The sequence below is a fragment of the Salvelinus fontinalis genome, chromosome 2 (genome assembly GCF_029448725.1).
Source record: "Salvelinus fontinalis isolate EN_2023a chromosome 2, ASM2944872v1, whole genome shotgun sequence".
Classification (NCBI taxonomy): Eukaryota; Metazoa; Chordata; class Actinopteri; order Salmoniformes; family Salmonidae; genus Salvelinus; species Salvelinus fontinalis.
In genome coordinates, this window is record NC_074666.1 from 18778869 (window position 1) to 18804083 (window position 25215).

A 25215-nucleotide genomic window follows, 5' to 3' on the forward strand; every position below is an offset into this window, starting at 1 on the left:
AAAAAAGATCCGGTAAACCGCGAAGCACACGGGCATCTCCCTCTACCACTCGCGCAGCAGCCAAACTGAGCAGAGACCACTGCTAAGCAGAGAACGCACTGAACGGAGAGCGCAGTTCACTTGGCCAAATCAATTCCACTAATTAATGAAGTAATTATACATTTACGTCGCGACCCACCATTAACAGGTCCGCGACCCATACTTTAAGAAACGCTGGTGTAACGCAATAAAAAAATTAACTTGTGATGGGTGCGGACGATTGTCAAGGCATACATGTGAATGCCTGTCGTATAACGTCAATATAAAACCATAATAGGAGTTACATGTGTTAGATATTTTAAACTTTATTTTTCATTGCATTGTAATGTTATATTAAATGCAATTTATAGCTATTTCTTTGACAAATTGTTTGTCTTTTTAGAAGTGTTAATGCAGGCAACTAAGACAACGCCTACTATTTATTGCCGTAGACGTGCGTGCGTTCCAAGAGGCATTGACAGGACCCCTAGCCAAATCAGGCATTAGGTGTGAGCCTGAAGCTCTTAAAACTAGTGGTTATAACTAAGCATTATTCTAATTAAACGATTTGTTTTAACTTTACTTAATAATGCTTACGGTTTTGTTAAACAGTCAACAATAATAAGGTCGTTTTCGAGGGGTATGTTGTCTTTCCGTTGATTGACTTGGAGGTAATGCTAACTAGCTACTGATGTCTTACATTGACTGCGCCGTTAGTTAGTATAGCTAGGTACCTAGCCAGCTATGAATGAAGTCTCAGCCAAGAAACTAGGCAGTTGTCAAAAATACTAGCTCGCTCACCAGCTCTTGAAACTAGCTCGCCAGTTACCATAGCGATCTAACTTGTAGCTAGTCTTGGATATATCCTAGCTATGATTGTCTGTATGATTGGTCACCGTTTACAATAAAATGTTACCTTCCAATTTTGTCTGGCAAAGGCACCAGAATATAGGCATCATGCAAGTTAGCAATTTAACGCAATTGCTGGCTAATTATGTCTGACAGACTGAGTTTCAACAGCAGATGTAAGGAAATTGTCATACAATTCTACCTATCTTTGACTTCGTGAATGAATATCAATCATCTTTGTTGCTAGAGATTGATCCTCAGCCTGTTAGTTAGCTAAGCCCGAGGTACACTACATGACCAAACATATGTGGATACCTACTCTTTGAACATATCATTTCAAAGTCATGGGCATTAATATGGAGTTGGTCTCCCCCATTTTGCTGCTATAACAGCCTCCACTCTTCTGGAAGGCTTTCCACTAGATTCTTGAAACATTGCTGCAGGAATTTGCTTCCATTCAGCCACATGAGCATTAGTGAGGTTGGGCACTGATGTTGAGCGATTAGGCCTGGCTCGCAGTCGGCGATCCAATTCATCCCAACGGTGTTCGATGGGGTTGCGGTTAGGGCTCTGTGCAGGCCGGTTAAGTTTTTCCACAAAGATCTTGACCAGCCATTTCTGTATGGACCTCGCTTTGTGCACAGGGGCATTGCCATGCTGAATCATGAAATGGCCTTCCCCAAACTGTTTCCAGAATGTTGGAAGCACAGAATCATCTAGAATGTAATTGTATGCTGTATTGTTAAGATTTCCCTTCACTTGAACTAAGGGGCCTAGCCCAAACCATGAAAAAACAGCCCCAGACCATTATTCTTCCTCCACCAAACTTTACAGTTGGCACTATGCATTCGGGCAGGTAGCGTTCTCCTGGCATCCGCCATAGTGTCCAGAGCATGGAGGCGCTACCAGGAGACAGGCCAGTACATCAGGAGATGTGGAGGAGGCCGTAGGAGGGCAGCAACCCAGCAGCAGGACCGCTACCTCCGCCTTTGTGCAAGGAGGTGCACTGCCAGAGCCCTGCAAAATCACCTCCAGCAGGCCACAAATGTGCATGTGTCAGCATATGGTCTCACAAGGGGTCTGAGGATCTTATCTCGGTATCTAATGGCAGTCAGGCTACCTCTGGCGAGCACATGGAGGGCTGTGCGGCCCCACAAAGAAATGCCACCCCACACCATGACTGACCCATCGCCAAACCGGTCATGCTGGAGGATGTTGCAGGCAGCAGAACGTTCTCCACGACGTCTCCAGACTCTGTCACGTCTGTCACATGTGCTCAGTGTGAACCTGCTTTCATCTGAAGAGCACAGGGCGCCAGTGGCGAATTTGCCAATCTTGGTGTTCTCTGGCAAATGCCAAACGTCCTGCACGGTGTTGGGCTGTAAGCACAACCCCCACCTGTGGACGTCGGGCCCTCATACCACCCTCATGGAGTCTGTTTCTGACCGTTTGAGCAGACACATGCACATTTGTGGCCTGCTGGAGGTCATTTTCCAGGGCGCTGGCAGTGCACCTCCTTGCACAAAGGCGGAGGTAGCGGTCCTGCTGCTGGGTTGTTGCCCTCCTACGGCCTCCTTCACGTCTCAAGGCGGTGGCCCGTTCCTGTAGGTTCATGCTCTACAACATCCGCAGAGTACGACCCTGCCTCACACAGGAAGCGGCGCAGGTCCTAATCCAGGCACTTGTCATCTCCCGTCTGGATTACTGCAACTCGCTGTTGGCTGGGCTCCCTGCCTGTGCCATTAAACCCCTACAACTCATCCAGAACGCCGCAGCCCGTCTGGTGTTCAACCTTCCCAAGTTCTCTCACGTCACCCCGCTCCTCCGCTCTCTCCACTGGCTTCCAGTTGAAGCTCGCATCCGCTACAAGACCATGGTGCTTGCCTACGGAGCTGTGAGGGGAACGGCACCTCAGTACCTTCAGGCTCTGATCAGGCCCTACACCCAAACAAGGGCACTGCGTTCATCCACCTCTGGCCTGCTCGCCTCCCTACCACTGAGGAAGTACAGTTCCCGCTCAGCCCAGTCAAAACTGTTCGCTGCTCTGGCACCCCAATGGTGGAACAAACTCCCTCACGACGCCAGGACAGCGGAGTCAATCACCACCTTCCGGAAACACCTGAAACCCCACCTCTTTAAGGAATACCTAAGATAGGATAAAGCAATCCTTCTGACCCCCCCCCCCTTAAAAGATTTAGATGCACTATTGTAAAGTGGCTGTTCCACTGGATGTCATAAGGTGAATGCACCAATTTGTAAGTCGCTCTGGATAAGAGCGTCTGCTAAATGACTTAAATGTAATGTAATGTCTCCTGATGTACTGGCCTGTCTCCTGGTAGCGCCTCCATGCTCTGGACACTACGCTGACAGACACATCAAACCTTTTTGCCACAGCTCGCATTGATGTGCCATCCTGGATGAACTGCACTACCTGAGCCACTTGTGTGGGTTGTAGACTCCGTCTCATGCTACCACTAGAGTGAGAGCACCGCCAGCATTCAAAAGTGACCAAAACATCAGCCAGGAAGCATAGGAACTGAGAAGTGGTCTGTGGCCACCACCTGTAGAATCACTCCTTTTTTGAGGGTGCCTTGCTAATTGCCTATAATTTCCACCTTTTGTCTCTTCCATTTGTACAACAGCATGTGAAATTTATTGTCAATCAGTGTTGCTTCCTAAGTGGACAGTTTGATTTCACAGAAGTGTGATTGACTTGGAGTTACATTGTGTTGTTTAAGTGTTCCCTTTATTTTTTTGAGCAGTGTATAATGTATGACATCATGTAGCTGCTTAGCTGAAGATGGGGGTGTTGGCTAATTTATTGAGTTGCAATGTCACTGCAATAGCAGCAGCAGCACTATTCTGTCAAAAATATATTGCAGCAGTTTATGTGGTGAAGTTTGGTGTTATGCATCCATGTTGACTGACATGGCAGGCCATGACTGACAGGCATCTGTTTTCAGTGCTTTGACAATGTAGGTTTGCTGTCATCAGACCAATCCTTTGTTGAGGTTCCAGGATCATGACTAAGCCATGTTGTTAGTGGTAAAATACTGATTGTCTATGATTCTCACTGTTCGTTCGATTTGAAGGCATACTTTATCTAATGAACCTTTTCCCCCTCTGTTCAGATAATCGATCATGGCTACTACTGAGAATGCAGAGACAAGTTTACCAGAAAACAAAGTAGACCATCATGGGAGTGCTTACCCGAACACAAAGCACCCAACGAAAGTCCAGTACTGTGGAGGTAAGTGTATGATTGCGTCCAAAATGGCACGCTATTCTAGTGATCTATAGATGATCATGGCCAATTCCTAAAACATTGTTTTGTAATGTCACATTATTGTCAAGGTCTAACACTTCTCCATGTACTTTTTTTTTTGTAGTGTGTTCCTTGCCAACAGAGTATTGTGAGTACATGCCTGAGCCAGCCAAATGCAGGCAGTGGCTGGAGAAGAACTTCCCAGATGTGTTTGCCAGAATGAGTGTAGGTGAGTTCCATCAGACAGTCTCCCACTCCCTCCCTTATTTTTCCTATCAGGAAGATGGGTGCTGTTATATTAAAATACTTTATTTTTTTTCTTCTGCCTTACTGGTCCGGTAGGAAATGCTCCCAAGCAGGACACCGGCTGTGAAGAGGCGCCACCTGTTGGAGAGGAGGAGGAGAGGAAGAAGCAGAAGAGAGGTCTGAGTTCAACTCTTCAGTTTTAGTTTTGGATTCTTAAAAAATGCTTCCTTCCTCCTCAAATCCTAACCCAGTGTTTCCCGGCACACTCTTCAGGGACCCTCTAGCCGGTCTACATACTTGTTATATTCCAGACTATTGTTCTAGTCATCAAGCTCTTAATTGGCAGTTGCGGTGTGTGTGTAAAATTACTGGGGTAGCCAAGCCAGGAAGAATACATATTACAACCTATATGTAGTGATAATTGCATTGTTTGCTCTGTAACCCGTTAAGCAAAGACAAGTCACACAGTGGCTGAATACATTTAACCACACTTTTGTTTCCGAACAAAACTGGAGAGTAGCGTCTTTCCGATGATGTCCACAATGCAAATATTGCATGTAACAAATAGTTACATGACCTACAGCAGGGATGGGCAATTTACGACCCACAGCCCCCCTTTTGTAGGAACTCCATCGGGGGCTCGGCTTACTGTTTAGAGTTAGAATAGTAGAATAGACAAGTTCTGCCTCAGCAGTTTTTCTCTTATGTTTGTCAGTCACTGACAGTCACTCAATTAGCCACTCAATGTCAGCAAAACATTTTTTTTTATTGATAAGTTAGTCTAGCAGCCAGCGATCTAAACTTGTAGTAGTCATGGTCGAGTTACTGACCGGGGTGGTCCCCATTGATTTTGTAAGTCACGCTCACTCAGATATCATTAAAAACTGCAAACATTTCTCTCCACCCTATGGAAGAATGTGTAGAATTGCAGGAAATTAGCTGTAAACGGACATTTTTTCCCTCTTTGCCCCATGGCAAAATGAGTCGAATCTCATGAAATCAGTTATAAAATTGCTAAATCTTCTCTCCACCCTATGGCAAAATGTGTAGAATTGCAGTAAACTTGCTTTTAAACTGCAACCTTTTCTCTATGCTCCATGGCAAAATGTCTAGAATTGCAGGAAATTAACTCTAAAACGTACATTTTAGGGCTCACAAAAGTGTAGGGCTGTGGGTATGCAGACAGCGAGCCTCTGTGGCCCCTCATGATGAGTTCAGATTTTTTGGGCCCCCACCCCCATCAAAGCTGCCCATCCCTGACCCTCAGCATGGTCAATCAACTTCATGTTTCCTACATTTTACAACTACTAAACAATTATTGATTTAGAACCATGGAGAGTTACCGCAAGTCCCAAAGGAAATAGGAGCTGCCTCCGCTATTCTAGCATCATTTCATCATCATCAAATCAACTATAGCCTATGCTTAGTCTAATGAAGTTAAAGAAACCAAAAACAATTTAGTCCAATCAACGTAAGCTAAATATAATGTGGCTGTCCATGGTACTGTTTTGTGTGTGCGTGCATGTCGAAAACTTGTTGACATGCTAATGCCATCCTACCCTCTTTCATGTTTCCAAAATGGTCTGACTGTCATACAGTACACATTTTTAGTTTTTGTTGTCCTAGACTAGGCTACCTGGGTAAAATGTTTGCCAGCCAACTTTCTCTCATGGGCAACGATGAGCCAGCTAGTTAACGTTAGCCTTCTTACATCTAGTTACATATTGAACTTCCATCCACTCAGGCCAGGTGCAAAATATATGTTTAATGGTTTGATCAGAATCACTGTTATAATCAAATAAAACCACAAGTCCAAATTCCCATCTCCATTTAGGAAAGGGCCGATATTCTAGCTAACTAGCCACTGGAGGACAACGAAGCAACATGTTTTTTTTTTCTGTCAATGACGTTTTGCTTTTATGTGATTTGATTGGTGTGAAGCTTGGCCTCCCTTAACTTTTTGGGGGTGTGCCAGGACCTGGTTTAGCTAAACCCTGATTGGCTATTTTTTGTAGGCTTCCCTTGCTATACGGTATGGAAGTCCCGCCAACTTCCTGGATCATGTCCTTCAGGATTTTTTAATGGCCTTCAAGATTATATAATCAAATTCATGAAAACACAGTTATATGTAAAATTCTATTTTTATTTGTGGATTAATTAAATTCTACCCTATGAAGGTTTTATAAAAATAAAATGCAATCGAAAACCTTCATGAAAGGCATCATTTAGAAGTAAATTATTTCATTAATGCAATTTTACATATGACCGTGTGTTCATGAATTTGATTATATAATATTGAAGGCCATTCCGAAACAGCCTGGGACATGATTCAGAAAGTAGGCAGGACTTTCATACCGTTGTATTGAATTCAATAGACGAGTTGGTTGTTTAGCAACAAAACCGATGCGTGCGAAACTATAGGGCAAAATATACTGAGTTGGATTAGATTGTTGACAACATGTAAACTATATTTAGTTTCCGAAGTTCATTGAATGCATAAAGTTGCACAATGAGCACTTGTCTGTCAAATCTGTTACAGTTGTTGGTTAGCTAGCTAGCGAATTTTAGACATATTGACGTGACATCAGTCAACACCTCGACATGGTATCAAGAACAAACTAAAACTAGCTGAAATGAGCCACTTACGATTCCCCACATGGCAGTTTCCTGTCATTGTTGCTCGCTTTCTGGCCATCCAGAATCACAACAACACATGTACTTCTGCCCCATTGAAGCGCGCGCAACATTTTCGTGATGTTCTCCGCTAACTTGGCTAAGAGTTGAGGAAAGACTGACTGCATCACTTCTTATTTTTATGAGAAACAATGTGTTGGAAATTGTTTGCATAGTCAACTTACACACAGCACTGAAACACACACGTACCCCACCAGATATGCCACCAGGGGTCTTTTCATAGTCCCCAGGTCCAGAACAAATTCAAGAAACGTACAGTATTATACAGAGCCAACTCCCTTTCAAATCAAATCAAATTTTATTTGTCACATACACATGGTTAGCAGATGTTAATGCGAGTGTAGCGAAATGCTTGTGCTTCTAGTTCCGACAATGCAGTAATAACCAACAAGTAATCTAACCTAACAATTCCACAACTACTACTTTATACACACAAGTGTAAAGGGATAAATAATATGTACATAAAGATATATGAATGAGTGATGGTACAGAATGGCATAGGCAAGATGCAGTAGATGGTATAGAGTACAGTATATACATATGAGATGAGTAATGTAGGGTATGTAAACATAAAGTGGCATAGTTTAAAGTGGCTAGTGATACATGTATTACATAAAGATGGCAAGATGCAGTAGATGATATAGAGTACAGTATATACATATACATATGAGATGAGTAATGTAGGGTATGTAAAAATTATATTAAGTGGCATTGTTTAAAGTGGCTAGTGGTACATTTTTACATAATTTCCATCAATTCCCATTATTAAAGTGGCTGGAGTTGAGTCAGTATGTTGGCAGCGGCCGCTAAATGTTAGTGGTGGCTGTTTAACAGTCTGATGGCCTTGAGATAGAAGCTGTTTTTCAGTCTCTCGGTCCCTGCTTTGATGCACCTGTACTGACCTCGCCTTCTGGATGATAGTGGGGTGAACAGGCAGTGGCTTGGGTGGTTGTTGTCCTTGATGATCTTTATGGCCTTCCTGTGACATCGGGTGGTGTAGGTGTCCTGGAGGGCAGGTAGTTTGCCCCCGATGATGCGTTGTGCAGACCTCACTACCCTCTGGAGAGCCTTACGGTTGTGGGCGGAGCAGTTGCCGTACCAGGCGGTGATACAGCCCGACAGGATGCTCTCGATTGTGCATCTGTAGAAGTTTGTGAGTGCTTTTGGTGACAAGTGACGAATTTTGGTGACGAATTTATTCAGCCTCCTGAGGTTGAAGAGGTGCTGCTGCGCCTTCTTCACAACGCTGTCTGTGTGGGTGGACCAATTCAGTTTGTCCGTGATGTGTACACCGAGGAACTTAAAACTTTCCACCTTCTCCACTACTGACCCGTTGATGTGGATAGAGGGGTGCTCCCTCTGCTGTTTCCTGAAGTCCACAATCATCTCCTTTGTTTTGTTGAAGTTGAGTGTGAGGTTATTTTCCTGACACCACACTCCGAGGGCCCTCACCTCCTCCCTGTAGGCCGTCTCATCGTTGTTGGTAATCAAGCCTACCACTGTAGTGTCATCCGCAAACTTGATGATTGAGTTGGAGGCGTGCATGGCCACGCAGTCGTGGGTGAACAGGGAGTACAGGAGAGGGCTCAGAACGCACCCTTGTGGGGCCCCAGTGTTGAGGATCAGCGGGGTGGAGATGTTACCTACCCTCACCACCTGGGGGCGGCCCGTCAGGAAGTCCAGGACCCAGTTGCACAGGGCGGGGTCGAGACCCAGGGTCTCGAGCTTGATGATGAGTTTGGAGGGTACTATGATGTTAAATGCTGAGCTGTAGTCGATGAACAGCATTCTCACATAGGCATTCCTCTTGTCCAGATGGGTTAGGGCAGTGTGCAGTGTGGTTGCGATTGCGTCGTCTGTGGACCTATTGGGTCGGTAAGCAAATTGGAGTGGGTCTAGGGTGTCCGGTAGGGTGGAGGTGATATGGTCCTTGACTAGTCTTTCAAAGCACTTCATGATGACGGAAGTGAGTGCTACGGGGCGGTAGTCGTTTAGCTCAGTTACCTTAGCTTTCTTGGGAACAGGAACAATGGTTTTCCTCTTGAAGCATGTGGGAACAGCAGACTGGGATAAGGATTGATTGAATATGTCCGTAAACACACCAGCCAGCTGGTCTGCGCATGCTCTGAGGACACGGCTGGGAATGCCGTCTGGGCCTGCAGCCTTGCGAGGGTTAACACGTTTAAATGTTTTACTCACCTCGGCTGCAGTGACGGAGGGCCCGCAGGTTTTACATTTACATTTAAGTCATTTAGCAGACGCTCTTATCCAGAGCGTTTTGGTAGCGGGCCGTGTCAGTGGCACTGTATTGTCCTCAAAGCGAGCAAAAAAGTTATTAGGCCTGTCTGGGAGCAAGACATCCTGGTCCGCGACGGGGCTGGTTTTCTTTTTGTAATCCGTGATTGACTATAGACCCTGCCACATACCTCTTGTGTCTGAGCTGTAGAATTGCGACTCTATTTTGTCTCTGTACTGGGACTTAGCTAGTTTGATTGCCTTGCGGAGAGAATAGCTACACTGTTTGTATTCGGTCATGTTTCCGGTCACCTTGCCCTGGTTAAAAGCATTGGTTCGCGCTTTCAGTTTCACGCGAATGCTGCCGTCAATCCACGGTTTCTGGTTTGGGAATGTTTTAATCGTTGCTGTGGGTACGACATCGTCAATGCACTTTCTAATGAACTCGCTCACCGAATCAGCATATTCGTCAATGTTGTTGTTGGACGCAATGCGGAACATATTCCAATCCGCGTGATCGAAGCAGTCTTGAAGCGTGGAATCAGATTGGTCGGACCAGCGTTGAACAGACCTGAGCGAGGGAGCTTGTTGTTTTAGTTTCTGTTTGTAGGCTGGAAGCAACAAAATGGAGTCGTGGTCAGCTTTTCCAAAAGGAGGGCGGGGGAGGGCCTTATATGCGTCGCGGAAGTTAGTATAACAATGATCGAAGGTTTTACCAGCCCTGGTAGCACAATCGATATGCTGATAGAATTTAGGGAGTTTTGTTTTCAGGTTAGCCTTGTTAAAATCCCCAGCTACGATGAATGCAGCCTCAGGGTGTGTGGTTTCCAGTTTACAAAGAGTCAGATAAAGTTTGTTCAGTGCCATCGATGTGTCTGCTTGGGGGGGAATATATACGGCTGTGATTATAATCGAAGAGAATTCCCTTGGTAGATAATGCGGTCGACATTTGATTGTGAGGAGTTCTAGATCAGGTGAACAGAATGACTTGAGTTCCTGTATGTTGTTATGATCACACCACGTCTCGTTAATCATAAGGCATACACCCCCGCCCCTCTTCTTACCAGAAAGATGTATGTTTCTGTCGGCGCGATGCGTGAAGAAACCAGCTGGCTGCACCGACTCCGTTAGCGTCTCTTGAGTTAGCCATGTTTCCGTGACGCAGAGAACGTTACAATCTCTGATGTCTCTCTGGAATGTTACCCTTGCTCGGATTTCATCAACCTCATTGTCAAGAGACTGGACATTGGCGAGTAGTATGCTAGGGAGTGGAGCGCGATGTGCCCGTCTCCGAAGCCTGACCAGGAGACCGCTACGTTTGCCCCTTTTACGGCGTCGCATAGGGTCGCCGGCTGGGATCAGATCCATTGTATTGGGTGGAAGGCAAAACACTGGATCCGTTTCGGGAAAGTCATATTCCTGGTTGAAACGATGGTGAGTTGACGTTGCTCTTATATTCAGTAGTTCCTCCCGACTGTATGTAATGAAACCTAAGATTACCTGGGGTACCAATGTAAGGAATAACACATAAAAAAAACAAAATACTGCATATTTTCCAAGGAACGCGAAGCGAGGCAGCCATCGGTCGGCGCCGGAAGTAAAGACCATCTCATATAGCGCAAGTGAACAGCAAACCTGGTTTCAAAAAACAAATAAAGCAACACCTTATGACACAATGCCTCTCCCCCATTTGAACTTATTTGTCTGTGTATGTACAATTCCATGTAGAGATAAATAGTTTAGCAGTTCGATTAAACAACTCCTTTGTAAGATGCATGTTTTAAAATTAAATTAAATTAAAGTGTAACTGATAGATGCATGCACACTACGTTGATCTTTTAAATGTGTGTAAATTGGAGTCTTTTGTCTGTAATGTATTTTTTCATTGTGTGTCGTACCCGATGATGTGTATAAACCTTGGATGACTGATTTGGGGGTGTTGTATTGAAGCCACCGCACAGCCATCTTGGCATTCCTCCTCCATTGTAAAAAAATATTTTGGAAGCTATAGAAATCCATTTATTAATGTCTACTAGGTTTGCAAAAGGTCGGAAATTTTTCATGGGAAGTTAAGCCCTGGAATTTGGGGAATTTTGATTAAATTCATCAAAAAAGTTAGCTTGTAACAGTGAACCTTTTTTTTGTGGGATGTACATTGGACAATTCTAGGTCTTGTGACATATTTTGGTTAAACTATCCCCAATTGAATGGAATTGCAACCCTCTTCCATCACATGTGCAGTGCACTCTTCCAGCACATGTACAGCTGATTCTCAAAATCTTGCACGCTAATGAGATGCTATTGAACCCACACTACTACACTGTCTGAGCCAAGGACAACATGCTTTCTGGTAAGTTTTGATTACAATACTGGGGGGGGGGTGAATGTATTTTTTATGACAATTTTCTGTTAACTAGTAAATAGTAGCCTACAACAAAGTGTGTTTAAATCATTTCTAACTTGTTAACAATTTCTGATAGTTAGTTTTTGTTACCATGTGGGTTTTAGCTTGCTTGAGCCTGCTAACTGAGGAGTGTTAATTCACCTGTTTCCATACATGTTTAATTTTAAAACATGCATCTTACAAAGGAGTTGTTTAATCGAACTGCTAAACTATTTATCTCTACATGGAATTGTGTTTGTTTGGTTTTTTTACTCCTTTTTTCTAATCTTTACAGGAAAATGCCACGGGCACTATCTGATGTGTGGAGACATTTCACTGCAGCTGATGTAGACGGAAAATCTGTGTACATTTGCAAATACTCTGCCAAATCATATGTGAAGAATGCAACAAAGATGCAGAATGATGTGGATAAAGTTCCCTCAGCGCTCACAACAAGCAACCTGACAAAAGTCCTTCTACTTCTATTCGAGGTGAAAATGATGAATCAGACACCTCATCGATAGCAACAGCTCATAGTCCTCCTGGAATCAGAAGTTTTTTTTGACTCAATGGAGGAACGTAGTCAGAGAAATGCGGATGAATGTCTTGCTCGAGCTGTGTTTGAAACTGGTTCACCTCTGATGCTCACATGCAATGTGTATTGGAAGAGATTTCTGAACGTTTTTCGCCCAGCATACACCCCTCCAACCAGACATGCTTTATCTACTAATTTGCTGGATGCAGAGTTCAACAGAGTTAATGTGAAGGTCAAGCAAATCACAGAGAAAGCAGACTGAATTGCAATCATCTCTGATGGGTGGTCAAATGTTTGTGGGCAAGGAATAATTAACTACATCTCCACCCCTCAACCAGCATTCTACAAGAGCACAGACACAAGGGACAACAGACATTGCAGATAAGCTGAAGGTAGTCATCAGTGACCTTGGACCACAGAAGGTATTTGCACTGGTGACAGACAATGCTGTAAACATGAGGCTGCTTGGTCTGAAGTGCAGGAGTCCTACCCTCACATCACACCCATTGACTGTGCTGCTCATGCATTGAATCTGCTCCTCAAAGACATCATGGCACTGAAAACAATGGATACACTCTACAAGAGAGCCAAGGAAATGGTTAGGTATGTGAAGGTTCAGGGGAAGGCGTCTCTCCAAGAAATGGCTGTATCACAGTCTGCCGATTATAGACTGCCCAATCAAGAGGATCCTCCTGGATGATGTATTTTGGGAGAGAGTGGTAAGCAGCCTGAAACTCATATAACCTATAGCAGTAGCCATTGCACGGATTGAGGGCGACAATGCCATCCTGTCTGATGTTCAGACTCTGCTTGCAGATGTAAAAGAATAAATCCATACTGCCCTGCCCACTTCACTGTTGCTCCAATCAGAGGAAACTGCAGTTCTGAAATATATTAAAAACTGTGAAGACTTCTGCCTGAAGCCCATACACGCCGCAGAGTACATGTTGGACCCCAAGTATGCTGGCAAGAGCATCCTGTCTGGTGCAGAGATCAACAAGGCCTATGGTGTCATCATTACTGTGTCTCGCCACCTTGGCCTGGATGAGGGCAAGATTCTTGCAGTCTGGCGAAGTACACTTCCAAGCAAGGGCTTTGGGATGGAGATGCAATATGGCAGTCGTGCCAACATATCTCATCAGCCACCTGTTGGAAATGGACTTTGTGGATCGGACGCTCTTTTCACTGTTGCCTCCATCATCCTCCAAATCCCACCAACATCAGCCGTGTCAGAGCGCAACTGGTCCTTGTTTGGGAACACACACACCAAAGCACGCAACAGGCTGATCAATACAAAGGTTGAAAAATTGGTGGCTGTCCGGGCAAATTTGAGTTTTTTTGAGCCTGACAACGAGCCATCCTCAACAAGGTTGGAAAGTGACAGTGAAGATGAGGCCTCAGAGTCTGATGTTCAAGAGGTGGACATTGAGGAGGTCCAGGGAGAAGACATGAAAGCCTGAGAGGAAGATGACCATCATTTTACAGATGTATGTTGGAAACGTTTTTGGGAGATGCGATGGATCATTCAATATTCCCTTTTGTTGTTCAGTGAAAGCATCCCATGTGAAGAGTCAACTCATTTAATTAAAGTTCAATTCGTAACTAAATCGTTTTTTTATTTCTATTGGAAGGATTTAATCATTTGCAATTATGTCTACTTATGATAAGGTAAAAGGTTTCTGTTTCTGTCTCCATTTGATATGGTAAATATATCCAATACAAAAAACATCTACATTTAAATGGTATTAATATTGATTTGCATACATTTCCGTTAATTCCCATATTTGCGTTAATTCCCACGGAAAATTTCCACCTCTGAATATTCCCCAAAATCTTCAACCCTAATGTCTATATACGTTTTTGACACATTTATTGTATTACAGACACCTTAATGCGCAACTTTTTAAATGATATTATGTGAGTTAAATAGAAAGAAAATACTAAGTTTTCCTTTTTTTTTGCTGAGAATACTAATGTTACTGTCCCCACTACAACAACAAAATACTTAAATACATGTAATTTTGTCCTTGACACATTTTAACTGAAATAGTATAGAATTACATTCATTCCTATGGCGGACTGCTCCTACTAGAGTGTGCTAATATTGCCGACTGGTGGCTTCAAAGCCTCTCAATGGCCAGTACGTAGCGTCAGCAATACAGGGTTAATATACATCATTGGTCGGACTCCAGCAAGACTAGCTGTTGCCATTGGCGTCAGCTATGGGGCATCCTAATAAAATATGTCATATGCTTTTTGGCCAGACAGTATCAGATACATGGGCTAAACCTACTGAGACAGAGGGGTGCTGTTTCCCTCGCTCTGATGAGACAATATTTTTGTTTTTTTATAATTTTTTTATTGGTCAAATTTTTGGGAGTCCTGCCTTCCCTTGGCATCCATGACTACACACCACTGTTCATTGGTTGAGTCCAGTGTGTTAGTGCTGGTATAGAACAAACGTGCAACGGCTAAGGGTGTCTGAGGACTGGTTTTGGAGACTCCTGTTCTAATCTGTTTGTTCTGACTGTCCAGGTGGCAGAGGACAGATCAAACAGAAAAAGAAGACTGTGCCTCAGAAAATAACAATAGCTAAAATCCCCCGCGCCAAGAAGAAATACGTCACACGGGTCTGTGGAATGAACACATTTGGTAAGACTACTGACTGTCACACACACCTTTACTGTAACCACCTCTTTAAAGACATGGACAGACCAGTAACCTTGTTTTTTTTGCTTGTGACTGTGGATGTCCTCTCTGCAGACATTGACCTTAAAGAGGCTCAGAGATTCTTTGCTCAGAAGTTCTCCTGCGGCGCCTCAGTGACGGCGGAGGATGAAATCATCATTCAGGGAGATTTTACAGAAGACATCATTGATGTTATTCAGGAGAAGTGGCCTGAGGTAAGAAAGCTGCGTTTACTCTCCCACGTCACATAGATGATGGAAAATAGTTACAGTAAATAGAAAGATTATCCTGTGTGTACCTCAATGAGGGCTGTCACTAGTTGCCACAGTAATAAACCCTGCCCATTTCTACATTTTATTTTCTTAAAATGTGATTTTAAACTTAACCCCACTTCTAACTTTATGCCTAACCTTAAGCCCAAAAAGCTAATTGTTTTAATTTTGTGGCTGTGGTAACTAGTGCAAAACCTCAATGAGACATCACAGCCCTACACACGCTCTAGCCATCTGTCTTTCTGTCTGTTGTAGGTGGATGACGACAGTATTGATGATCTTGGAGAAGTCAAGAAGTGAAGACCCGACATGTGCTTTTAGTGAGAATGGATGTGACCTGTAACAACAACAACAATAACCTGGCTAAATGTACACATTAACATTAAAAAAGGAGTCTTTTATATCTATTTTATTTACTGTATAGAAACTGTAGACTCGGCCACCCCACTTGGCATTTTTCAGTTTTTGATAGCTGCTCTCTTGTTTGCCAAAGGTCTGGTCTGATGATCTGAATCCTTCCAAAACGCTTTTCACTCGACAAGCTTGTAGGGTAATAAATGTCGGTCTCAATCACTTGTTCACGCTTTAGTCCTTCGTCATACCACTATGTGTATGTACACGTCTCACTCTACTGTCTGCACTGTGTTCATCCTGCCTTTGTGTCATTTAATTTCATAAGACACATCTTTGATCTGTGGGCAAGGGGCAGGGTCATCCACTCGTGCATTTTACCAGTAAGTCTATGGTCTAATGAGTCTTCTCAAATAATCCATTGTCCTTAAACAATGGTAAAAAATACATTGGTACGGGTCAAGGTCTGAGAGTAGCTCACTTTGAAACATCATCATTCGGAGTGTTTTCCGTTTCGTGCCTACTGAACATGACCCTGTTTTGTGACCTTTATTGTTTTCTGGGAACCCTTGATGTCCCTTATATACCCATGAGTATAATATTTCCACCAGCATAATAGTTTTATAATGAAGCCATAATCCCTGGGCTGTTAGTGTACACACGCAGAGCCATTTCCCTATGGACAAATAGCACCCCACAAGAGAGAACACACTCCAAGTTGTTGGCACTGGAAGATCGTTTGCATGAGCACAAACAATAAAATCCCTGATCCCAGGAGGTGCGTAGTACACCCTATCTGCAGGTTGACTCTTCAGAGGGGGGAAAAGTTGCACACAGACGCTCTCTAGTCCGTAGCGTATCGTTTGACCCATGGCGAACTTCACTACTATGGATGACAACTGCTGCGCCTTCGAATCTCCCATTCTGGACCTGGTCCTGCCTCCTATCCTAGTGCTGGAGTTCATGTTTGGGCTGATGGGGAACATTGTGGCTTTGTGGATGTTTATCTTCCACATGGACACCTGGAAGCCCAACTCTGTCTACCTCACACACCTTGCCGTGGCTGACTCCATCGTCCTGTTCTGTCTGCCCTTCAGAGCCGACTACTACAGACGTGGCAAACACTGGATCCATGGTGATGTCCTGTGCCGGCTTATGCTGTTCCTGTTGGCGGCCAACCGTGCCGCTGGCATCTTCTTCCTTACTGCGGTGGCCGTAGACCGTTACTTCAAGATCGTTCACCCTATGAACAAGATCAACCGGATGGGCCTGAACTATGCTCTGTGGGTGTCTCTGGGCCTGTGGGGCCTGATCATCGCTGCAACCGGGTACCTGCTGGCCAATGAACACTTCTTCTACCGCAACAACCGGACGCAGTGCGAGAGCTTCAACATCTGCATGGGCTTCAGCCCGCTTTCTACGTGGCACAACACCTTCTACGTAATCCAGTTCTTCCTGCCAACCACCATCGTCACCTTCTGCACCGTCTGCATAACCTGGCAGCTGAAGAGCAAGACGATTGACACCGGAGGGAAGATCAAGCGGGCGGTGCAGTTCGTCATGGCCGTGGCACTCATCTTCATCATTTGCTTCTTCCCCAGTACGGTGTCTCGGATCGCTGTGTGGATCCTCAAGGCCTGGTACAACGAATGCCGGTATTTCCAAGAGGCCAATCTGGCATTCTACACCTCTGTGTGTTTCACCTACTTCAACAGTGTGCTGAACCCCATCGTATACTACTTTTCCAGCCCGGCCTTCAACGGGACCTTCCTAAAGCTGTTCAACAGACTGCTGGGGAGGAAAGAGGAGGAGGAACAGTCAGCCTCGCCTGTAAACGGGACCGGGATCGGCAGTCCAAACACAGTATCAGGGACGATCTGAAGTGGTAGTTAGTCACTTCTAACCACTGATCCAGGATCTGGGCCTGGGCATGTACTCGCAAAGTGTCTCAGAGTAAGTCTTATTCATTGTGGTCTAAAATACAAAACTGATCCTAGATCAGCACTCATACGTTGAGACCCTTTGTGAATATGGACCCAGAAGTATCTGACTGTTGTTATTTCTACTCCTAGTGCAAGGTTCCCCAACTGGTGGCCCACAGGTGAATTTATTTGTCCCCCAAAGTTTTCTGAGCAAAACAAATCTATATATGTATTTAACATTTTTGGAGTTATTGTTGGACATAAAATATTGTAAAAACACCAGCAAAAATAAATCAAGTGATTTTAATTATGGATATCTATTCCAAAGAATTCCCACACATAAAAGACAAATACAATATATATGTGATCATATGTAAATGTAAGCAAGGTTTCAAATGATTGTTTTATTTATAGTTATGTTCTGGCCCCCTGACCATGCTCAAGAATAAATCTGCCTGCGGCTCAATCTAATTGATGTTCTTGTTCTAGTGGAATATTGTTATCTGTCAGTGACCACGTTTACATGCGCACAGTATTCCAGACAGTAGCTCATATCCCGATTAAGGTCTTATTCGGGATAAACTGTTTACATGCACCTTTGATATCCCAGTCATGAGTATCCGTTTAAACATGAATAAACACAATATTCCTAATTTAAGTATATGGGTTAAATGGAATAGTATCTGAAATATGGACACGGACTGTAAGCCTGTAACCTCTCACATGTAGAGTAATATAATAACTCCTGCAGAAATATGCATATCTTGCAGTGAAATTATATTATATGTACATTTTGTATAGGGAACAGAAGTGAGAAATATGATTTATTTATTTCAGCATCTCTTGAGAAAATGTTAATGTGCTTGTAATGTGTTATCTTTGACACTTATGCAAGCAGATAGTGTTTCAACAAAATAAAATATGCAGCCAAGACGAACTGAAGTCTTATCAGAAACATGTTTTGTAGTTTTTCTCAGCTTATCATTTCCATAAAAACGGTTAAACTCATGACATTTGGACATTTTGCACAGGACCAATCGTACCACTTTTTAGGAGTTTCCCCCCAGTCCCTAAACGAAACAGACAACTTTACTGGTGTTAAGTAGATTACTAATGCATTCATTCTATCGATGTGAGACATTATTCTGGTGAGCACTCCTTTATTTAGTCTTCTGGGGAAAAAGGTTATGACAGAAGAGAAGCTGCATGTATCAAACTATTGACAATGTCCTACCAAATGTCGGGAATTATAGTATGGCTTACCAAATCTCGGGAATTATAGTATGGTTTACAAATGTCGGGAATTATAGTATGGCTTACCAAATGTCGGGAATTATAATGTCGAAAATGATAAGCAGAAACGTGTCTAAATTAGGGGTGAAAGTAGCCAGTAGTAAATTATAGTAAATTAATTATAGGCAAAATTATTACGTAATTATCGTGGCTCGAACTGTGCAGGTAGTCTACATTTTGAAGTGATTTGTTTGACAATCAGATGAAAACATCATCACACAACACCCCATGATATGCGAAACTGAGCCTGTGTAGACCGCAAAAACAACAGTAAACGGGATAAAATGTTTGCGTGTCACAGTATCCCATTTTATATCAGCATATCCCAGGCATGCATCAACTCAAAAACAGAATACTTGAGTATCCCGAATAATAAAGGGATATTGGTGTGCATGTAAACATGGTCAGTGAAGAATCTCGAACCAGACGTGAAGGGAGCTAAGGAGGGTGGAGATAGGCGTCTGCAGAGAAGAATGCCTATTTTAACATTAAAGATAATCATTTTTGTTGCTGTATATTGGTGGCTGTATATAGCCAACAACCAAATGTTATGTTGATGTTCGATAGCTGAAAGTACAATTAAATAGGTTTGAACAATTAACAATTTGCATGCTGTATAACACGGCAATCATTCATGTAGTATTTCATATTTACAATAGTTAGTCTTTGATTCGTTTTTTTATATGCTTATGATTAAAGTAAATTCTTTGTGAATTAATTGTCATTTCCACAAAATATTTCCAGAGGGATCATTTACAATGAAAGTCTTACTTGTCGAATACAATGACTTTCCAAGTGATACAAATGTGTTTTGTGAGGCTGTCTAGGGTTTTATAAGTGCTCAGCAATGCATGAATAAGTGTTGTAAAAAAGATCACAGATAATGTGGAATATTTAAGCGTTTGCATAAAAGCACATTTCATTGCTTGTTGTTTTATAATATTTACAATATGATTTTAGCGATCACTCTACATTTAATTAACACACCCTTTGATTATATTTGGGCTATGTTTATTATGCCTGTGGAAATAACACAGTGGATGGATGGATGGATGGAGGGAGAAAGTTCAGACGAGGATGCTTCGACTGACGTCAGTCGGGGGAAGGGCTGGCTGCTGAAGAAAACTTGCGGCGCAGGGTTTGGGTATTGTCGGGTTTACTGCAGCGTCTACCTGGTTATCTTAATCGTTTCGATCAAAACAAACAGTGATTTATCGACAACGCTTCAGGTAAGCAATAGATGTTTTTACATAACACGCATATCCCCATTGTTTTTCTTTTTATGCAATGGAAAGCTGCCTAGCTAGCCACTGAAATTCCGACAGGGAGGGAAAGAAGCGAAGGCATCGGGAATTAAATCCACTGGTCCAAAGCAGAAGTGCGTAGCGGGTTAGCTAGCTAGTTATCTCCGCAAGTGATTATTCTCTAATACAATACATAAGTGGATGAGAGCATATAACGTACTTTCAATAAAGCAAAATTGCTCAATAAGGTTGCAGCTCGCGCTAGGTGTGTCAGCTAGCCAAGCAGGCGTCAGTCACATTCAGACCCGGATATGCCATCATTCCTATGTTCTAACCAGCTGGTGGCTAGTACTAAATACCCAGCTAACATAAACTATTAAAAGTAACCTATCTAATATCTATCAATATCATCACTCAAGAGCCATATAGCTAGATAACTTATAGCCATTATGGAAAGTTGCAGTGAGTGCGGGTGTTGACTGGGATGAGGAGAGATGCACCTGCTTGGAGAGACTGACTAAATTGAGGTCAGCAAAGGCAACTTGTATCCATCCTCAGTAAAGCTGTACTGTAACTGGTGCTTTGGTCAGCTAGCTAGATATTTGACTAGCAAAAGCAAACCATTCCTCAATCATTACTTGAACCACTGTCTATCTATTTTACTTACACACACCTATGCTATGGTAAGATCATCATTTGACATTTTAGTCATTAAGCAGACGCTCTTATCCAGAGCGACTTACAGTAGTGAGTGCCTACATTTTCTTACTTTTTCTTATCAGCAGATAAGCTTAAAAGTAACGGTTAACTTGGCGTTGTGTCAATATTCATGTGTTATAATATGTGTATTACGATCTGGAGAGTGGTTATACAGAGAGTTAATAGCAGCCAGAGACAATAACAGCTCTATTTGACAGCATCGTACTGGAATTGTTTTGTTCTAACACCGAGGGGGAGGAGCGTCCCTGTCTACATCACCATGCAGGGAGAACCGTGCAATTGCAGCCTGCAATTCCGGGCGTTCCTACATTCCAGCATCTACACAAACCCCTCTTTATACTTCTATTGGTCGATTTTTAAGCTAGGACGGGAGAGCTCCAGTACATTAGGTGGCGTTAATGCACAATAACGTTGGATGCCAGCCGCAGATAAACCTCACACAGGGTGGGGGCGACAACGGTAGCTAGCTAGCCGTACAGCGGTAGACAGTGTCCTTCGTCCCTGCCTGTCAGGCACTGTTTTTCCGCAGTTCTATTAACAACGGCGAGGGCAGATGTTCGGCAGGAGGGAGTTTAGCTAGGTAAACTCACCAAAAAAGAAACCTCCCTTTTTCAGGACCCTGTCTTTCAAAGATAATTCGTAAAAATCAAAATATCTTCACAGATCTTGATTGTAAAGGGTTTAAACACTGTTTCCCATGCTTGTTCAATGAACCATAAACAATTAATGAACATGCACCTGTGGAATGGTCGTTAGGACACTAACAGCTTACAGACGGTAGGCAATTAAGGTCACAGTTATGAAAATTTAGGAATAAAGAGGCCTTTCTACTGACTGGAAAAACACCAAAATCAAGATGCCCAGGGTGCCTGCTCATCTGCGTGAACGTGCCTTATGCGTGCTGCAAGGACGCATGAGGACTGCAGATGTGGCAAGGGCAATAAATTGCAATGTCCATACTGTGAGACGCCTAAGGCAGCACTACAGGGAGACAGGACGGACAGCTGATTGTCCTCACAGTGGTAGACCACATGTAACAACACCTGCACAGGATCGGTACATCCGAACATCACACCTGCGGGGCAGGTACAGGATGGCAACAACAACTGCCCGAGTTACACCAGGAATGCACAATCCCTCCATCAGTGCTCAGACTGTCTGCAATAGGCTGAGAGAGGCTGGGCTGAGGGCTTGTAGGCCTGTTGTAAGGCAGGTCCTCACCAGACATCACCGGCAACAATCTCGCCTATGGGCACTGTCGCTGGACCAGACAGGACTGGCAAAAAGTGCTCTTCACTGACGAGTCGCAGTTTTGTCTCACCAGGGGTGATGGTCGGATTCGCGTTTATCGTCGAAGGAATGAGCATTACACCGAGGCCTGTACTCTGGAGCAGGATTGATTTGGAGGTGGAGGGTCCGTCATGGTCTGGGGCGGTGTGTTACAGCATCATCGGACTGAGCTTGTTGTCATTGCAGGCAATCTCAACACTGTGCATTACAGGGAAGATATCCTCCTCCCTCATGTGGTACCCTTCTTGCAGGCTCATCCTGACATGACCCTCCAGCATGACAATGCCACCAGCCGTACTGCTCGTTCTGTGCGTGATTTTCTGCAAGACAGGAATGTCAGTGTTCTGCCTGCAAAGAGCCCGGATCTCAATCCCATTGAGCACGTCTGGGACCTGTTGGATCGCAGGGTGAGGGCTAGGGCCATTCCCCCCAGAAATGTCCGGGAACTTGCAGGTGTCTTGGTGGAAGAGTGGGGTAACATCTCACAGCAAGAACTGGCACATCTGGGAGGAGGAGGAAATGCACTGCAGTACTTAATGCAGCTGGTGGCCACACCAGATGCTGATTGTTACTTTTGATTTTGACCCCCCTTTTGTTCAGGGACACATTATTCCATTTCGGTTTCTGTTAGAACTTGTTCAGTTTATGTCTCAGTTGTTGAATCTTGTTATCTTCATACACATATTTACACAGGTTAAGTTTGCTGAAAATAAACGCAGTTGACAGTGAGAGGACGTGAGTTTAGTACAGTACATAGCAGGCGAGCAAGCTAGCTAGTTAGCTCAAGCTAACACACGGTGTCGATCGGTAGACAGTGTCCTTTGCCCCCACCTGTTGGGCACAGTTTACACAGCAGGTGGGAGGTGGGGGCGACACGTATGCTAGCTTGTCACTAACAAGCTAGTAACGATCACATGATGTCGCCCATTAGCCTCCCACCTTCTGTGATAGCGGGGGCGAGCGGTAGACAGTGTCCTTCACCCCCACTGTAGGGTGTCATGTAAAAATATTCCCTGCATGAAATAGTTCCCAATCGTTCTGATTGTGTTGTGATTGTGACGTCATGTTCTAAAATATCTTACAGCATGAAAATGTTCCCAGTTCAATAATTGCATGTGAGTCTCTTTATGTGGATGGATGAGCTCTTGCGGATGTGTCTCGTGTTTAAGGATTTGTTTGAGCAGTTCTGTTAACGACGGTGAGAGCAGGTGTTCAGCAGGCGGGAGCGAAGGACACTGTCTACCGGTGATTTAAACAAACACTATATCGCCTCAAAACATGGTTAAAACTATAGTTATTATATAATATATTGACAGTCGTTGCATCCATAGTTCTGTCTGAATTTGAGATCTGTTACATTTCTCCAGCCCCCTCAGTCTTTTATCGAAACATGGGTGGGGACAGCTGTGTTATTGTTTCTACTGCTGATTGCCGATTTAAAGGGCACTAGCCTATATACAGTTGAAGTCGGAAGTTTACATACACTTAGGTTGTAGTCATTAAAACTTGTTTTTCAACCACTCCACAAATTTCTTGTTAACAAACCTTAGTTTTGGCAAGTCGGTTAGGACATCTACTTTGTGTATGACACAAGTAATTTTTCCAACAATTGTTTACAGACAGATTATTTCAATTATAATTCACTATATCACAATTCCAGTGGGTCAGAAGTTTACATACACTAAGTTGACTGTGACTTTAAACAGCTTGGAAAATTCCAGAAAATTATGTCATGGCTTTAGAAGCTTCTGATAGGCTAATTATCATCATTTGAGTCAATTGGAGGTGTACCTGCAGATGTGTTTCAAGGCTTACCTTCAAACTCAGTGCCTCTTTGCTTGACATCATGGGAAAATCAAAAGAAATCAGCCAAGACCTCCACAAGTCTGGTTCATCTTTGGGAGCAATTTCCATCTGTACAAACAATAGTACGCAAGTATAAACACCATGGGACCACGCAGCCGTCATACCACTCAGGAAGGAGACGCGTTCTGTCTCCTAGAGATGAACGTACTTTGGTGCGAAAAGTGCAAATCAATCTCAGAACAACAGCAAATGACCTTGTGAAGGTGCTGGAGAAAACACGTACAAAAGTATCTATTTCCACAGTAAAACAAGTCCTATATCGACATAACCTGAAAGGCCATTCAGCAAGGAAGAAGCCACTGCTCCAAAACCGCCATAAAAAAGCCAGACTACGGTTTGCAACTGCACATGGGGACAAAGATCGTACTTTTTGGAGAAATGTCCTCTGGTCTGATGAAACAAAAATAGAACTGTTTGGCCATAATGACCATCGTTATGTTTGGAGGAAAAAGGGGGAGGCTTGCAAGCCGAAGAACACCATCCCAACCGTGAAGCACGGGGGTTGCAGCATCATGTTGTGGGGGTGCTTTGCTGCAGGAGGGACTGGTGCACTTCACAAAATAGATGGCATCATGAGGAAGGACAATTATGTGGATATATTGAAGCAACATCTGAAGACAACAGTCAGGAAGTTAAAGCTTGGTCGCAATGGGTCTTCCAAATGGACCCCAAGCATACATCCAAAGTTGTGGCAAAATGGCTTAAGCCACAACAAAGTCAATGTATTGGAGTGGCCATCACAAAGCCCTGACCTCAATCCCATAGAAAATTTGTGGGCAGAACTGAAAAAGCGCGTGTGCAAGGAGGCCTACAAACCCGACTCGATTACACCGGCTCTGTCAGGAGGAATGGGCCAAAATTCACCCAATTTATTGTGGGAAGCTTGTGGAAGGCTACCCGAAACATTTGACCCAAGTTAAACAATTTAAAGGCAATGCTGCCAATACCAAATATGTGATGAAATATGTCAAAGCTGAAATTAATCATTCTCTCTACTATTATTCTGACATTTCACATTCCTAAAATAAAGTGGTGATCCTGACCTAAGACAGAGAATTTTAACTCAGATTAAATGTCAGGAATTGTGAAAAACTGAGTTTAAATATATTTGGCTAAGGTGTATGTAAACTTCTGACTTCAGCTGTAAATGCAAGCCATTGGCCTAATTGAAGCAATGATAGACCTGACTGTGGTCAAACTAGTGTTGAGCTGCGTCCAGGATTCAGACAGTTCCTATAGTGTCTTTCCCCCCATAGGGAAGACAGAGAACAAGTGGCCAATGTTTCCCAGCTAAACCCTGACTGGATGAGAGATGGGACTGGAGCATCTCTCTGAGCCTCCTTA

The 25215-nt window shown here is 43.6% G+C and overlaps 3 protein-coding genes across 8 annotated transcripts in view; all 3 read left to right on the top strand.

The window, feature by feature from the left end:
* The first annotated feature begins 54 nt into the window (after window positions 1–54).
* Window positions 55–15758, top strand: denr (density-regulated protein). 5 transcript variants are annotated; one of them, XM_055865726.1, is made up of 7 exons: window positions 55–150; window positions 3999–4117; window positions 4257–4360; window positions 4465–4555; window positions 14761–14877; window positions 14989–15128; window positions 15441–15758. In XM_055865726.1, the coding sequence occupies exons 2-7, from the start codon at window positions 4009–4011 to the stop codon at window positions 15483–15485; spliced, it is 606 nt and encodes a 201-aa protein (XP_055721701.1). In that variant the 5' UTR covers window positions 55–150; window positions 3999–4008; the 3' UTR covers window positions 15486–15758. The 5 variants fall into 5 exon arrangements, with proteins under 5 accessions (XP_055721701.1, XP_055721707.1, XP_055721693.1 ...); XM_055865732.1 differs by lacking the exon at window positions 55–150 and adding an exon at window positions 478–689 and having other exon boundaries at window positions 4257–4361; window positions 4475–4555; XM_055865718.1 differs by lacking the exon at window positions 55–150 and adding an exon at window positions 478–689.
* Window positions 15759–15856: 98 nt separating this feature from the next.
* Window positions 15857–18413, top strand: LOC129813354 (hydroxycarboxylic acid receptor 2-like). The gene has a single exon (XM_055865713.1). It carries the CDS (start codon window positions 16407–16409, stop codon window positions 17415–17417), a length of 1011 nt encoding a protein of 336 aa, XP_055721688.1. The 5' UTR covers window positions 15857–16406; the 3' UTR covers window positions 17418–18413.
* Window positions 18414–19852: 1439 nt separating this feature from the next.
* Window positions 19853–25215, top strand: part of LOC129813400 (CAP-Gly domain-containing linker protein 1-like) — a 49828-nt gene continuing 44465 nt past the window's right edge. For both annotated transcript variants that reach the window (XM_055865739.1, XM_055865745.1), the window contains exon 1: window positions 19853–19980. The gene's annotated coding sequence lies outside the window, so the exon portion shown is untranslated. The remainder of the gene's footprint in view (window positions 19981–25215) is intronic.